This window comes from Prinia subflava, chromosome 4, assembly GCF_021018805.1.
Source record: "Prinia subflava isolate CZ2003 ecotype Zambia chromosome 4, Cam_Psub_1.2, whole genome shotgun sequence".
Classification (NCBI taxonomy): Eukaryota; Metazoa; Chordata; class Aves; order Passeriformes; family Cisticolidae; genus Prinia; species Prinia subflava.
Window position 1 is genome coordinate 59,773,950 of NC_086250.1, and position 16,469 is coordinate 59,790,418.

The window sequence follows — 16,469 nt, forward strand, 5'->3', positions numbered from 1 at the left end:
GGCTTTTTAAAAAAATCTTAAAATGCAGAAATAACACACAGTAATGTTTCTAGCTGCCTTGTACAATTTTCTCATGGTCCTGCAAAACTCGGTTTGGGAGTTTTGTAGGACTGGATTCTCCCAACTGTTGTGCTGCATTTAGAATAAATTATTTCTTTGCTCTTTTTGTCCCCCAACAGGCAGCTGTGGAATTTGGGGTTTCACTTTGCAAACAGTATGTTAGTACCTGATTTTTTTTCTCTTCTTCCCTAGTATTTTCTGGTTTCAGAGATTTTGGAATCCACTTTACCATGTAAATGCTACTAAAGCCATGTCATCTGCTTTTCCTGAACATGAAGGTATTCAGGAGTAGAATTACCAACATGGGGTTAGGTTTCTTTTTTTCCACATTAAGCCTTTTAAATCTGCAAGTAAATATAGTGATCTGATTTGCCAGCAGCAAGTATTCATGTAACTTGATCAGACCTCAGGATCTTTGAGGAAAACCACATGCCATTTAGCCTCTTTCTATACAGAGGAATTTGGACAATTCATCATTATACCAAGGCCCTTATTAGTTGACAGAAGGGTTAACTGACCTTCAAACAGGACCTCAACGGTTTGCCTGCAGGGAACATATTCCATGGTGAGTTGACTACTTAAGCACTTTCGATGTAAAGTAAAAACAATCTCTTGTGTCAGGGTATAATTCAAAGAACAAAGGACCGTTTTGCTCAATTGTGCAAGCAGCAGAAGTTATTTTTGTCTCTTGCCTATCATATTCACATTGTACAAGAAAGTAGTTTTGTTGAGGAGTGATTTGTTCTGCTGAGGCTCTTTGTGTAATTTTTTGAACTGAAGACCACCACTGTGTTCTGGCATTGAAGCAAACAATGCATAGTCTTGAAAACAGCTTTGTGTTTTGCCCTGCTTTTAAGGGGGCATTTGCTTTGAGTGTGTGAATTGATTTATGGGCCCTTTTGAGCCATTTAACCTCCTTCAAGAATGCCTGGTAAATGGATGTGTAAGTGAGGGGTTTTATCAGCTATGCCAGTCCTTTTCCTGTTTAAGGAACATGTGCTTGACCCGTTCTGATGCACTCTGCCATAATGATAGGTAGATGATGTTCATATTTTCAAAGCCTCTCTTTTTGTTGCTTACTGCCTTCTCTTTATTAAAAGCTTTGCATGTTGGTGGTGTCTTCTGCTGCAGCCGCCTCCTGTGTAATTAAGGAGGTCAAGTGGCAGCCTGGCTTCTCCTGATAGCGTTATTGTGTACAGAGCGTGTCTGTGCCTTCAGCAGTGGCACTGATCACTGATTGAGTCACTTCTCTCTGTGGTGGGTTAGTGCCAAAGAAGTGCATCTCATGAAGGTGGGAATACTAACTCCAAAGTTGGTGCTTAAAGTGTGAAATAATTTTTTAAAAATTATAAATCTGTTAAGTGTCCTAATTTCCACTGAGGGTTACATTAAGGGTGACGAACATGTAGGCTCTTGGTCATTAACACCTCAAACACTACGGGGCTACCCATGACCACATTCTTTGTTCTATTCTACTTTTCGCTGCCAGATTTTTTCTGATTTTCTGTATACCCAAAATGTCAACCCAGTGCCAGCCTCCTCAGTGTGTGTTGGGAATGTTTTCCCACTATCCATGGCAGGAGCATGTTCTGAGCCAGTCCCTGTACCTCTCACAAGGGCTTTTGCTCCACACATTTGTTCTGTTCTTGGAAGCTATTCCAACTTTCAGCACCCACAGTGCCTTACAGAAGAGAGCTCCTCCCCTTACCCAAGTGCTGTGTAATCAGTTATCTCCTTTTAGTGTGCTGTTTGTGGGAGGTGCAGAGGAAGGTGGCTGAATTTTGATCTGCAGGATTACTCACTTGACTGTTACTCCTCTGCTGGAGGAGACAGTAAATGGTTGTTCCTAGTTCAATTTTCCTGTTTCAGTCATGGTTTGCTCTTAAACCCTCTGCCATGTGCCTGCCTGCCATTTCTTTTCCTGTCCCGAGAGTCTTGCTCTACTCACTCTTCATTGCAGGAAAGAAACTGGGATCTTTGTTTTCAGTTGCTATCCAGCTGACATCTGAACATTGCAACAAGTGGAGTCCGTCCTTGCTCCATTATTATTCCTGTTTCCAAGATGTGCAAATCCTGGTCTCCCCTAGAGTTACTTCCCCATCTCTCTCCCCTTTCTGATTCACACTTGCTTCCTCCATACACAAGTGATACATCCATAATTAGTTTTTTCTTTAGAATTAGCATAATTGAGACACTGACCACATCTGTATTCATTTCACCACTTCATTATAACTGATTTTTTTTCCACCCTGCCAACATCACAGTCATTTCCCTCTCCATGGCCCTCATATGTGCCTTTTTGTCCTCCCAGCATGTGACTGCAACCCTCGTGGCATCCAGACCCCACAGTGTGACCGTGCCACCGGGCAGTGCATCTGCAGCGAGGGGGTGGAAGGGCTGCACTGTGACAAGTGCTCCCGGGGCTACTCAGGCGTCTTCCCTGACTGCGTGCCGTGCCACCAGTGCTTTGCCCTCTGGGATGTGATCATCAGCGAGCTGGCAAACAGGACCCAGCAGTTCTTGGACAGGGCGAATACCCTCAAAGTCACTGGAGTCACTGGCCCGTACCAGAAGACGCTCAGCACACTGGAGGAGAAGCTCACTGAAATTAAAACCATCATCGCTCAAAATCCAGCGGCCGAGCCCCTGAAGAACATTGGGAATCTGTTCGAGGAAGCGGAGTGAGTACAGCTGTAGTTACATGAATAAGTCTGTTGTGGGAAAGAGTGGGAGTTCCAGTGAGCTGGGATTTACTGGAGTGGTTGATGTCCCCATGCTGGGCTGAGGGCACTCTGCCTCCTCTGGCTGAGCGAGGGTGCTGTGGCTGCTGGAGCACCTTGCCATGCTCAGCTCTGGCAGTGAGTGCCCATCTGGGGAGCAGAGCCTGGCCAGGGCAGGCAGGAGCACCTTGCATGCTCAGCTCTGGCAGTGAGTGCCCATCCCGGGGGCAGAGCCTGGCCAGGGCAGGCAGGAGCACCTTGCCATGCTCAGCTCTGGCAGTGAGTGCCCATCCCGGGGGCAGAGCCTGGCCAGGGCAGGCAGGAGCACCTTGCCATGCTCAGCTCTGGCAGTGAGTGCCCATCCTGAGAGCAGAGCCTGGCCAGGGCAGGCAGGAGCACCTTGCCATGCTCAGCTCTGGCAGTGAGTGCCCATCCCGGGGGCAGAGCCTGGCCAGGGCAGGCAGGAGCACCTTGCCATGCTCAGCTCTGGAATGTGAGTGCCCATCCCGGGGGCAGAGCCTGGCCAGGGCAGGCAGGAGCACCTTGCCATGCTCAGCTCTGGAATGTGAGTGCCCATCCCGGGGGCAGAGCCTGGCCAGGGCAGGCAGGAGCACCTTGCCATGCTCAGCTCTGGAATGTGAGTGCCCATCCCGGGGGCAGAGCCTGGCCGGGGCAGGCAGTGTCTGTGCAGCTGCCATGTGCTGGACTGGGGCTGCCCTGCTCCCACTGCTCTCCAGGCAGCTAATTACCAGGGAGCCACTCATGCTTGCCTTGTGCTGCCCCAGGGCAAGGGACAAACGCTGCTATTATGTGAGAGAATGAAGAGGGAGAGAGATTAAATTCCTGGATTTCCGGGTGTAGCTGATGAGTTGGAAACTTGGGCGCCTTTCCACACTCTGAGCACGTGTGGGGGGAAGCACCAGGTTTATAACAAGGATTGTTTCCATTTTTCTCAGGGTAGAAGCCTTGTATTTTCTTTTAGGGCTAAGCATACAAAAGATGGTAGTCTGGGGATGGGGCAGTCTAACATTAAGTAGGATTACAGAGGCTTTCTAGCCCTGTCTGCAACTGTTCCAACTTGCTTGTGCATTGTAAAGGGAACTGGACAAAGCAAAGGGGCAAGGATTAAAGAACAAATGTCTCAATTAGGAATAGTTTGTGTCTTACAGCTCCCCTCCCTCCTGCTGGAGAGCTGGGAGTTGCTGCTGTTTCTGGAGTCTGTGTGTATTGAGGGAGGTCAGAGCAGCTGAGGAGCTGCTTTTCCCTAACATACCTTATGTGTGTCTGTTCTTGCTCCTCTCTGGCTGTATAGAAAAGTACTGGGCTTTGGAGGAGTCCTGGCAAACAGCAGACTGTTGGGCTATTGAGAGAGCTGTAAATTGATCTTAGACCTTACATACTGCCTTGATTCTTTCAGAATGAGGAAATGCTGGGCTTGATGGGATCACCATGCATGGGAATAGATTTCTATGCCCACTTCTGCTCCACAGCAGCCTTGACATGTAATACTCACTTTTCCTTTTAGGGTTATCCCATTAGCTAAAGGCTGCTGCATGGCTCACTGAGTGAATGCTTAGAGCAAGAGGTTTTCCTTCAAAACCCTGGTGAGGAGGGATCTTTACAGAAGAGTTTAAAGAATCCATTGTGTTAAAACTAAGGCTCCCCCCTCCCTGCTTTCTGAAGTTCAAATCTGTCCAATGAGCTTGTAGTAATCAAAACTACATTTGAGCTGTGTGGGATGGGAAGCAAATTATGTATGGATTATAGTAGTCAACTCTGACCTATGCAGTTGCCATGATACTAGAGCATTACACCAGTACTCTGGAATCTGCCTCCAGTTAATCTTACACAAAGCAGCTGTTTTCTGAGCAATTTGGTGCTTTGGGTTTATAAATGTGCTGTAGATTAAAAAGTAGTTTTGTACAATAAAGGAAACAAAACAGTGTTCTAGGCAGGCATGTTGTTACAAATCACTTGGAGCTCCACTGAGGGAGGACAGGTCCTGCCACGGGAGAAGCTGGATACATCTCCAGCCACCACGCTCCAGTGAAGTATGAGGCGTTTGACCCTTTTTCCTCCCCATGCTGAGTCCTGTGCCTGTCTTACAGAAAGCTGACAGCAGATGTTACAGTTAAGATAGCTGACATAGAAGAAAACCTATCAGCCTTAGCAGCAAAGAGCAATAGCACAGACATGGACCTGAGTGCGCTGGAGACAGACGCCAAAAGTCTCGACCACGTCGTGAAAGAACTTGCAGAGCAGCTAGAGTTCATCAAGATCTCTGATGTTCGGGGTAAGTTTCACAGAGAGGGGGAGAAAGCTGCAGGGTGGCCAACAATTTCATTAGTGCATGGGTTTAAGTACCAGATTAATCTTCTAACTTGTAATAAAACACAGTTCCTCAGGGACAGGTTCTTTCTGTGCATTAGCAGAGGTGCTGATGCAGCAGGAATTTCTGCCCCCTCACCCTGTGTTTCTTCCTCTGCACATTGCAAAGCTGGCTCAAATTCTTGAGGCACAGAATCGTGTTAAGGTGTCATGCTGAACACATTGTAGATGAGACACAACAGAAGAAAGTGCACCACAGATTTCAAGATATGCCTGGACATCCCCTCTGCTCCCCTCAGTCTGTTAAATTGCTGTTTCTGGGTGAAAAAAAAAGAGAGCTTGTAGTAAAGGGCCCAGTTCTTCTGAGCCACCCAACTCTTGCATGTCCATTGGTACACTGAAATGGGCCAAGAATCAAAATTTGCTGTAGGAGGAGGAATGCCACCAAATTATTTGGAAATTTGGAAAGCTGGCTTCAAATAAAGTATTTTTAATATTTCTTACAAATTTCCTGGTTTGCAGAAAGTCTGAGATTGTTTCCAGTGAATATGGGAGATTTCAGAGTGAGGCGAGTAGCACGTAGGACAGGGAAGTCCCTGACTTGGCATTCTGTAAACTAAAGCTGCCCTGAGGTATAGAGTATAGCCACCCCCACAGGGTCCCTCACACCCACACGAGGCCTCTCCAGGAGTTATCCAAAATCAACAATTCCATAAATCAGCATCTTTCATCAAGCAGTTGTTTCTTAGGAAAGCTCTGACCAGTTTCCAAGCAGTGACTCCATAAGCCAGACATCCCAGGGCAAGCAATAAGAATTAATGAGATAAGGGAATCCTTAGAAAACACACTGTTCCCCTAGAAACCTTAAAAGGCCATATCTCCTTTTGCCCTTAGGGCAAGCAGAATCCTGTCATTAGGGCCAAAGAAAGGCTTAACTTCAAAGTCCAGCTTGATACACTGTCCACCAAGCAAAAAAGCAAACTTTTTTTCCTACAGGAGGCCAAATTCTGTCATCTTTGCAATGGCACTGAACACAGCTGCCAAGGCCAGCGTTTCATTTAATGTGCTATATCACTAACCCTGACGTGTCATCTGCTAACATCTATAATATACTTTACTTTGGGTTACTTAACAGAGCTCTCATCAGCTCCCTCTGGTTTGTGCAGGAGCCTTGGACAGTATCACCAAGTATTTCCAGATGTCCCTGGAGGCCGAGGAGAGGGTCAATGCCTCCACTGTTGATCCTGACAGCGCCGTGGAGCTGTCGGCGCGAACGCGGCAGGAAGTGGAAGACTTGATCAGTGAGAGGGAGGCGCAGTTCAAGGCGAACCAAGAGGAGCAGTCGCGCCTTCTGGATGAACTCGCCGGAAAGCTGCAGAGCCTGGACCTCTCTGAGGTGGCTGAGAAGGTACACAGCTGGGATAAAACCCATAGCAAAAACAGAGTCAGGTTTACGATGAAGCGATGGGCACAGAGGAGCTGTAGGGTGGGACAGTGTGAGATGTGCTGTTGGTTCATGAAAAATGCACCTTGCTTGGTTGAGCAACCCCTCGGATTTGTGGGCTAGAACTGGGTTGTTTAACTGGTGGGCTCTGACACTACTGGCTTTCAAAGGCCAGCCTTTCATGTTGGTTTTCCTCCTACTCTTCCCAGCCCCAACAGAGCACCTGTTTTTGCATCACCCCTGTTCTAATCCAGTGTTCTTTGCTAGGGACGGAGTTCCCACGTGCAGAAAAGCGTGGCAAATCTGCTGGGCTGAGCGCCATCCTCTTAAGCCTATCCTGAGCTCAGTGTTTGCTCTCCCTGGGCTCCCCTGTTCCCTTCTGCAGCTCCATCAGGTACACTCTGTGCCTGTACAGCTCCCGGCCAGGCTGCGCTTCTGCTCACACCCACGGGCCTCAGCATCACCCCAGGCTCAACCTCCTGCTCCAGACAAAGCAGAATTTACAGGGAGCTAGAGTCAAAAGGGCATTTTCTCTGTTGAAGGTGCCTGCTCATCTGTAAATATGATTAAGGATGGCTTTTTCTTGGGAGAGGCTGGGTGTTCCCTCAGTTTCTCTTTGAAGCTGGCCAGCTGCATTCAGTGAACAATCCCTGAACAACCCCTGGTGAAGGCAGGCTGCAGGGCATCGCTCATTAACTCCCCTGGGCAGGTCAGGCCTGTGGTGGAGAGTTCTCACACACTGATTGTCCCTTGTCCTTTACAACTAGTCATCCCTCCCACTCCCTCAGCCCTCCTTTTTTCTCTGGAGGGAAGAAAGAGACATCTTTTTGTTTCGTTTCCCTTCCCCTACATTCCTGCCCTGACTGTTAAGAACTGAAATCTTGTGTAGATGTTTATCAAGGCAGTAAATACTGAGTTGCTGGGAGGTGTAATCATGACACACACATGCGCACACATATCTTTCTGCTTTCTAGCTACTGCTGGGTTACATGCCAAACAGGTAAGAGGGACTCATTTACACTTCACAGGAGACAGCTGCAGCTAACTTGGCTCAGCCCCTAGGTTTTCCCAGGGATGTTTTTTGGCTGCAAAACCTGAGTTAGTAACTATCATTTGGCAAAAAGAGGGGAGGGGTGGGGATATGAAAAGGTAAAAGAACTTCACAAGAACAGGGAATTTTCTAATTTTCCCTCTGGTTAAACCAACTCCTGTGTTATTTCATTACCAAACAATTGACCAAGTAGTGGATAATTCTCAGTGCAACGTTGCTGATAGAAATAATTTTACTTCTTAAAAAAAAAGTTTACCCTGAAATTTTGTGGTAGAATAGTGTCCTACTCCAACCCTCATGCAGCCTAGCAGTGGGAACCAGGCTGTGAGTGCTTCCCTTGTCTCCTGTGTCCCTGCAGACGTGTGGCACTGCTCCGGGAGCCTCCTGTGCCGAGTCCGAGTGCGGGGGTCTGAACTGTCGGACAGAGGAAGGGAAGAAGAAGTGTGGAGGCCCCGGCTGTGAAGGGCTGGTGACAGTGGCTCACAATGCCTGGCAGAAGGCCATGGATTTTGACAGAGACATCCTCAGTGCATTAGCAGAAGTTGAGCAACTCTCCAGAATGGTAATATGCCAAATCAATTGTTAAGATAGTAAAAAAAAAAAAAATCTGTCTGTTGTAGCACAGACACTAATTGACAAAGTATGTACTGGTTTTCTGCAGAAAATACTTCTTTTGAGTTGTGTAACTTCATCATGCTTGTAAATATCTTCAGAAAGGGAGCTTGCTAAAGTGAAGCTTCATGGATAACTAAACATCAGCCTGAGTTGTTTAAATTAGCACTGGTGGTATGGATCAGGGCCAGCCTCCAAGTGTTCTGTGAGTTTTATGAGAAAAAGCATTCCTTGTTACTATTACTTCTGACTCCAGATGAATTGTTTTAAAACAATCCCTAAAGCATAAGAAGATAAGCAAGCAAGCCTTCCATTTTCCTCTCTTTAGGTTTCTGAGGCAAAACAGAGAGCAGATGAAGCAAAACAAAATGCACAAGCAGTTTTGCTCAAAACTAATGCTACAAAAGAACAAGTGGACAAAAGCAATGAAGATCTGAGAACTCTTATTAAACAGATTAGAGACTTCCTCATGCGTAAGAACGTTACATTTTAATAATATTTTAATTCTGGGTTTGTGAAAACTGGCTTTACATCTGTATTATCTTCCAAGGATTGGTGCAACTGTTGTCATCATTCCCCCCACCTCCACTAGACAAACTGTGTGTATGATGAAATCTAGAAACATGAGAAAAACTAAGAGAAAACCAAGATAAAAAGAAAATGAGAGCAAACTGTGACATGTTCTGGTGTGTGTTTCAGCTGAGGCTGTTGTACTGCTCTACTTTGCCAAGTATGTTCTGGCTAGAAAGACAAAGTAGTATTAAAGGGGAAAGAAGTCAGGAACTGCATTTCTCTCTCTGTAAGAAAGCAGGTAAAGGTTAAACGAGAGCCTTGTTTGCCAGCAGCCCATTCCTTGCCTGTTTGCTCAGGGCTGACTATGCTGGGAGCACAAATACATCTGTGTGCAGCTGTTGGGTTTGTTCCTGTGGGCTTGGGTCTCTCCCAGAGTGGTGCAGCTGAGCACCAACATCTTCAAATGGCTTCCAAGAGAGCTGAGCCAGCAGGGCCCATACACCTGCTGGGCCTCTCCTGGGAGGGAAGTTTCGCTTTGGGAAGTAGTTTTAACACCTTGATTTTTCTATAAATCTGGGGAAGGAAGGTTTTCTCATGATTTTCCTTCTTAAGGAAGCAGCTGAACAAGAATTTGAGTGCTGAGACGTGACAGAGGGAAGCTTTTACTCACATCTTTGTCGTTTGTGTCCATCTGCTAGAAGACAGTGCTGACCTGGATAGCATCGAGGCAGTAGCTAATGAAGTGCTGAACATGGAGATGCCAAGCACTCCCCAGCAGCTGCAGGCCCTGACAGAAGATATTCGTGAGCGTGTAGAAAGCCTTTCTGGTGTTGAGGTCATTCTGCAGCAGAGTGCTGGAGACATTGCCAGAGCAGAAATGCTACTGGAGGAAGCTAAAAGAGCAAGGTATGCAGTCCTGTTTCATCTCATTGTATCAGAAAATGCAGTTAACCTTCCCCTGATATAAATTCTTATTCCTTCAGTAAGGGGCAAAACCAGCCCGTTGCAGCATATGTTCTTTTTCCAGTTCCAATATAAGAGCATTTTTAGCATTAACAGTCTTGCTCCACAGCAAAGGTGCAACAGATGTTAAAGTCACTGCAGACATGGTGAAAGCCGCACTAGAAGAAGCTGAAAAAGCTCAAAATGCAGCTGAAAAAGCCATCAAACAAGCTGATGAAGATATTAAAGGAACTCAAGACCTGCTGACTTCAGTGAGTCCTTTATGAATATTACTTAAGATAATAGAAACAGCACCAAGTCTGATGCTTAGAAACTGATATAAGCCTGTCTAGGGAAAGCCCTTGGGTACTGCAAAGCAAAGGCTGCAGTTAAAATGCATCTAAATCATTCCTGCCTTCACATCAACTTTTGAGTGAGTGAGACAGATGCTAGGGGACTGTTTGCTCATGAACAAACCCAACTAGACAACAACACAAACACCAAAAGGCTTTCCTCACCCCATATCCTGCACCAGCCCAGTTAAATGAGCAGGACTGTAGCCCTCTAACACAGCAGGTCTGACAAGACCCCTGGCAAGACACACCTGTCAGCCACACGGGCTGTGTGTTGGTGTGCTCAGTGTCATCCACCACTGCAGCACACGACTAAAATAAACAAGTGCTGGATTGAAGTGCCAAGTGCTGCAATCTTGTTAGATAAAATATTTGCAGACTTCATCTCAAGGCCCTCATGAGACCACAGTGCTATCTATGCTTATGAAGTTTGGCCAGTTTAGATGCTTCACAAGTCCATTATCACATGATGGAGTCAAATGTGTGTAAAATGCAATCAAATACTTTTTAACCATGTTCCTTAATGCATTTGCAGCCCCATATGTTCCATTCTCAAGCATGACTGCAATGGGCCATTTTTAGCAGAACTAAACCACTGTTTTTAACTCAGATCTATAGACACAAACTAGGTATTTGAGCAGAGTTAATGGAGAAAGTTTAGTATTATATCCACTGTCTTTTGAAAGTCTAACTCTCATTCTTCTTTCTCTTAGATTGAATCTGAAAATGCAGCATCTGCAGAAACGCTGAACAATGCTACCTTACGTCTGTTTGAGCTAGAGAGAAGTGTGGAAGACCTTAGGCAAAAGGCTGCTACAAATTCAGGGAATGTCGGAAATATAGAAGACAAAATTATTAGTGCAAAACAAAATGCTGAAGAAGTTAAAAAGGTGAGAAGCTCCGGAACAATCCTAAAGAGAAGACAGTAAAACTCCTCCAGGTTTGGCTAAAGGGAGATCAATGAGTACATGTGATTAATCACATTTATTGTTCATATTTTGGGGGTAGAAAGTACTCCAACATTTCTGCTCTTAGCAAAGATAGCTACTTTTTACTTTGGTATTAGATCCTGAGAGAGATGTATTAGGAAGTTTTAAGGTTCTGAAATAGCTGCAGGAAACCTGTCAGCCTTTCACCGGCTTTCACAGGAAAACCAGATAGGTTTCTGTTCCTCAGCTTTACTGTCTGTCACAGGAGAACTGGAAATTTTTTTTTCCATTTGTATAGAGCATTTATGGTTCTATGACAATGATAGGTTCAGGACAAACAAACCAGAATTTGGCATATACAGAATCAAGCAACAGGAAAAATAATTATCTTACCATAAAACTGAAGTAATTGCTAAATATCAGAGATGCAAGATTTTCTCTGTGAACATATGGCATTACTCCCAATGTTTGCTACACACTTTTGTAATAGCAAAAGAATGTTCATTAACAAAACAATTGACCAATCTGCCAAAGGAAGTTTCATTGCTCCCATCTCTTGTCTGTAATTAGCCTACCACTCTCAAGAGAGCCATTTTCTGACAGGAGAGCTGCATTATCCATCAACTCAACAATATCCTAACACTAAGTAGTATTTCAGGTGCTGTCAAGTAAACACAAGAGAATTCCAGTGCTGCTATGGTTTGTTATCTTGCTCAGTGGTTGAATTTAGTTGGGCCATAGGCCTTCTTAATCTTAACCCCACAACAAAAAGCACAGCTGAGAAACCAACCTCAGGACTTTCCGAGCACCAGCTGGGCAGCTAGTTCAGTTCTTGTTGCTGGAAGGGTAGCAAGGGTACTCCTCCCCAGATGCAACCCCTCAGCCAGCAGCAGTGCCAGGCGTGGCTTCCATTAGTTACAGAACCCTGTCACTGAATCCCAGAAATCTCTGCCAAGTGCCAGTGTTGAAGCTGTAAAACAGCCACAGATCTGAAAAAGAGCAACCCATGAGTGTTCCCCACGGCTTTTGGTCTTGGAGGGGAGATAGGAAATACCGTGACATTGTTTCAGCGTGGTCTCCCCTCGCAGCCGGGTTAGTGAAGGACAGAGGGAGGAGATGCCGGCTCCCGCTGTGCTTCACATGAGCTCCACCTTGTGCTTGCACTCGGAACAGGTCCTGGACAGCGAGCTGGGCGGCAAGTACAGGACTGTGGAGGAGCTCATCGCCAGGAAGACACAGGAGTCGGCCGAGGCCAGGAGGAAAGCAGGCGTGCTGCAAGATGAAGCCAAAGCCTTGTTGGCTCAAGCAAACAGCAAACTCCAGCTGCTCAAAGGTAAGGCTCTTCTGAGGAGGTGATTTGACACCTTAGAACATGAAGCAATTTCACACTGTTAAGCCAGCTGTTCATCAGCAGAAGGGGAAAAGAAAAGGTACTTTTGTTACTGAGGGTTGATCTGCTTTCCTTATTCTTGTGGACCTAATACAGTCTTTTGAAGCAAAGATTTCTATAGAATAAGCTGAAACTTACAGGTGAGACACAAACTTCTGGTATGGTACCTCTCACTGCCCCCAGAACTCCCACAGGGAAGGAACAAAACTGCTCTGCTCAGGATGGAGACTCATCTATTCCAGCAAGATCCCATCTCCCAGCAGTACTCCCCTCACCCCATCCTGGAAAGCTCTTAAAACAAAAGCTAATCAGGACACAGCAGTTCCAGTTTACTGATTAATTTAGCCTTTACTTTTAGCCTAAAGTTGATTGACCCATGATGAGGTGGTCTGCCCCTTGCTACCAGAGACAGAATTAAGTTTTCCTTCTGGTTTTGCCAGGCCAGGAACTCATTCTCCTCCTCTTTGTTACTCCTGCACAGTTACTGTGACTTGCTGAGTAGTCTTAATCATGACAAGCTAAAATATTTCACTGTTCTGTAAAAGCCACCACAGAGCAAATGACAATTATTTTAACCCTCAAAATATAGTTTTGGATTTTCACCTTTGGAAAATAACTTCCTTGTTCCTTTACATCCCCATATTAAGGAAACAAAAAGGTACTATTCCAGCCTTTGTTGATTTTGGGGGGGGGGGGGAGAGAAATAAATTTGGATAGTAGTTTATCTGTAACTATAATGATTTACATGCATGAAAACACCACCAATTAAGCTGGGGTTTTTTGCCTTCCTTTGCCTACAGATTTAGAAAATACATATGAAAACAATCAAAAAGTTCTGGAAGACAAAGCCAAGCAATTGGTGGAGCTGGAAGAGACAGTTCGCTCCCTCTTACAGACCATCAGCCAGAAGGTTGCCGTTTACAGCACTTGCTTATAAACAGGAGGGGGAAGTGCTTGTGTTCAGGATGGGTTTTACAAGTATTATACTAGTTCTTTTTGGCATTACACTAAAACCTGATAAGGCGAACAGGTTTTATATTGACTTTAAAGCCACAGAACCAAAGAAAAGTAACTTTTTGATGTTGAAAATAAACAGTACTTTTGTATCACTGTACATACCTAGTATGAATCATTAAGTTCCTTCCTATTTTCAGTAGCTGCAATGGTACAATCAATTAATCCTTTAGCAAGTCTTGTTCTTAAACTAGTTAGAGATCTAATAAAATCTTGGCTTGAGCTATGTAATTCTAAAGAAGGGTTCCTATTACTATGAACTATAGCATGATGACTCAAACCAAATTACCAGTCAATGAAGAAATACCATCCACATGTAGTTAGTTATGCCACAGTACTCAAAAAGGATTGTGTACCCCCTGCATGATACCCATTTAGGCTTAAGACTACTTTCATGTCACTGATTATGAAACACTTAATATGTAGAGTGAAAACAGGTCAGCACTGAAAGTATGAATGCACCAAATTTATATAATAAATCAAGCTCGGAATCACTAAATAAGCAAAGTTAGAAGGGACCTATGAGAGTCATTGAGTCTAACTCCTGGCCTGGCACAGGACACCCCAAGAGTCACACCCTGTGCCTGAGAGCACTGTCCAAAGACTCCTTGAACTCTGTCAGGCTGGTGCTGTGACCACTGCCCTGGGGAGCCTGTTCCAGTGCCCAACCACCCTCTGGGTGAAGAACATCTTTCTAATATCCAACATAAACCTCTCCTGACACAACTTCAGGCCACTCCCTCAGCACTGGTCACCAGAGAGAATAGTGTCTGCCCCTCCTCTTCCCCTCATGCAGATACAACTGTAAATTTCCCTGATGTCACTGCAGTGAGGTCTCCCCTCAGTCTCCTCCAGGTTGAACAGACCAAGTGACCTCAGCCACTCCTCATACAGCTTCTCCTCAAGGCTTTTCACCATCTTTGTCACCCTCCACTTGGACACTAATAGTTTAGCAGTTTTTATATTGTGGGGTCCAGAACTGTGCCCAGCATTGAGATGAAGCTGTCTCAGTGCAGAGCAGAGTGGGATAATCCTGTCCCTTGCCCAGCTGGTGATGCTGTGCCTGATGCCCCCCTGGACACTCCTGGCTGCCAGGGCACTGCTGACTCACGTTCAACTTTTCATTGTCCAGGACCACCAGGTTCCTTTCCACAGTGTTGCTTTCCAGCCTCTCATTCCCCAGTCTGTTCATACATCGAGATGCAGAATCTGGCACTTTCCATTGCTGAACTTTCAATGGTTGGTGATTTCAGTTCTGTAATTTGTCAAAGTCTCTGTGCAGAGCCTCTCTGCCTTCGGGGAAGTCAACAGCTCCTCCCTTGTATCATCTGCAAACTTACTTAGTATCCCTCCAAGTCATTAATGAAGATGAAGAGCACAGGGCTGAAGAAGGAGCCCTGTGGAACCCCACTAGTGACAAGTGACCACTCTGATGTCACCCCATTCCCTGTAACCCTTTGTGCCCAGCCTGTGAGTCAGCGATCTGTTTAGCCAGCCGTGTGCTGCACATCCTGTCCAGAAGGCTCCTCTGAGAGACAGTATCAAAAGCTTTGCTGAAATCCAAAAAGGGTACATCAACTGGCTTCCCTTGATCAGATGTGGGTTATCTTGTCATAAAAGGAAATCAGGTAATAATCCTGATAAGCAGGACTTTTCTCTCATGAAGGTATACTGGCTGTGACCAGTGGCTGTGTTCAGTGGCTGTGTTGTCTTTCAGGTGTTTTTTGATACCTCCCAGAATAATCTTCTCCATAACTCTACTAGGCATTAAAGTGAGACTTGCAGGCCCCTGACTTGCCCTTCTTGAAAATCAGGGATAACTTTCACCAGTTTCCAGTCAGCTGAGACCTCTCCAGATTCCCAAGACTGCTCAAACAACAAACAAACAAACAACCCCCCCACAACAAAACCCAAACCAAACAAAAAAACCAAAACAACAACAAAACAACACTAACAAAAAAACCCAGGCTCTTTGTGATAACATCAGCAGCTCCCTAAGGATTCTTGGATGAATCCCATCAGGCCCCATAGATTTTGTAGGGATCCAGCTTGAGGACATCCTACACAATTCATAGTCCTCCAGCTCAGGGTACTGAGATCCTCTTGATCCATCATCTGTGTTCAACAGAACAGACAGAAGCAAAGGTTGTGATAAACACCTCCGCCTTGTCCCTGACCCTGTTTGTGACATGACCATCCTCATCCTGTAATGGGACAATGTTATGTGTTTCACTATTAATATATTTGAAAAAACTCTTTTTATTGTCCCCAAAGTTCTGGCAACTTCAATTCCAGTTGAGCTTTGGCCACATGAATTTTCTTCCTACAGTGGCCAGCAGCATCTCTGTATTCTTCCCCTGGCAGCTGACCATGCTTCCACTGGGCATATACCTTTCTATCTTATCTTGTTTCCAAGAGAAGATTCCTGTTCAGCCAAGCCAGCCTTCTACCTCACCTACTTGACTTCCAACCCTTGGGAATTTCCTGTTCCTGTGCCCTTAGGAAGGGATGCTTAAAAAGTGACCAGCACTGACAGACCTCAGCGCCCGAGAAATCATTGTCCCAGGGGACCTTAATTAGTGCCCTGAGCAGCCTGAAGTTCTGCTCTCCTCTTGTCCAGAGCTGAGATTTTGCTGGCACTTTTCCTCATGTCTCCAGGGATTTTAAACTCGATCCCATCGTACTTGCTGTGGCCAAGATGGCCACCACTCTCGACTTCGCTTACGAGATCCACTCTGTTGAGTGCAGTAGGTCAAGGAGGGCATTTTTCAGAGTCATTTCCCTTAGAACCTGTCCCATAAAGTTGTCATCCAGCTTTTTAGGAATCTTCTGGCCCAGGTGTGATACTCCCAGTTAATTTCTGGCAAGTTGGAGTTCCCCTTAAGGTCAAGGAGAGTTGATTTGGAAGCATCCTTTAGTTCCTCAGAGAGTAATTTGTCTGCATCATCATCCTGGCAGGTAAGTTTATAGTTGGCTCCCACAATGGTATCTGCAGTATTTGTTTGCCCCTTGATTCTTACCCAGAGGCTCTTAACGGTGCCACTGCCAACATTCTAACCTTCTATCACATACAGTGCCACCCCTCTGCTTCTGCTGCCTTCCCTATCCCTCCT

The 16,469-nt window shown here is 45.6% G+C and overlaps 1 protein-coding gene across 1 annotated transcript in view; it reads left to right on the forward strand.

Annotated features, from left to right (window-relative positions):
• LAMB1 (laminin subunit beta 1) overlaps positions 1-13,456 on the forward strand; it is a 42,377-nt gene extending 28,921 nt beyond the window's left edge. Inside the window, exons 24-33 of the mRNA XM_063396863.1 lie at positions 2,372-2,741; positions 4,889-5,073; positions 6,275-6,516; positions 7,962-8,165; positions 8,544-8,688; positions 9,427-9,634; positions 9,801-9,942; positions 10,737-10,913; positions 12,126-12,285; positions 13,143-13,456. Of these exons, the coding sequence (XP_063252933.1) occupies positions 2,372-2,741; positions 4,889-5,073; positions 6,275-6,516; positions 7,962-8,165; positions 8,544-8,688; positions 9,427-9,634; positions 9,801-9,942; positions 10,737-10,913; positions 12,126-12,285; positions 13,143-13,279 (1,970 nt within the window). The 3' untranslated portion in view covers positions 13,280-13,456. The remainder of the gene's footprint in view (positions 1-2,371; positions 2,742-4,888; positions 5,074-6,274; positions 6,517-7,961; positions 8,166-8,543; positions 8,689-9,426; positions 9,635-9,800; positions 9,943-10,736; positions 10,914-12,125; positions 12,286-13,142) is intronic.
• The last annotated feature ends 3,013 nt before the right edge of the window (positions 13,457-16,469 follow it).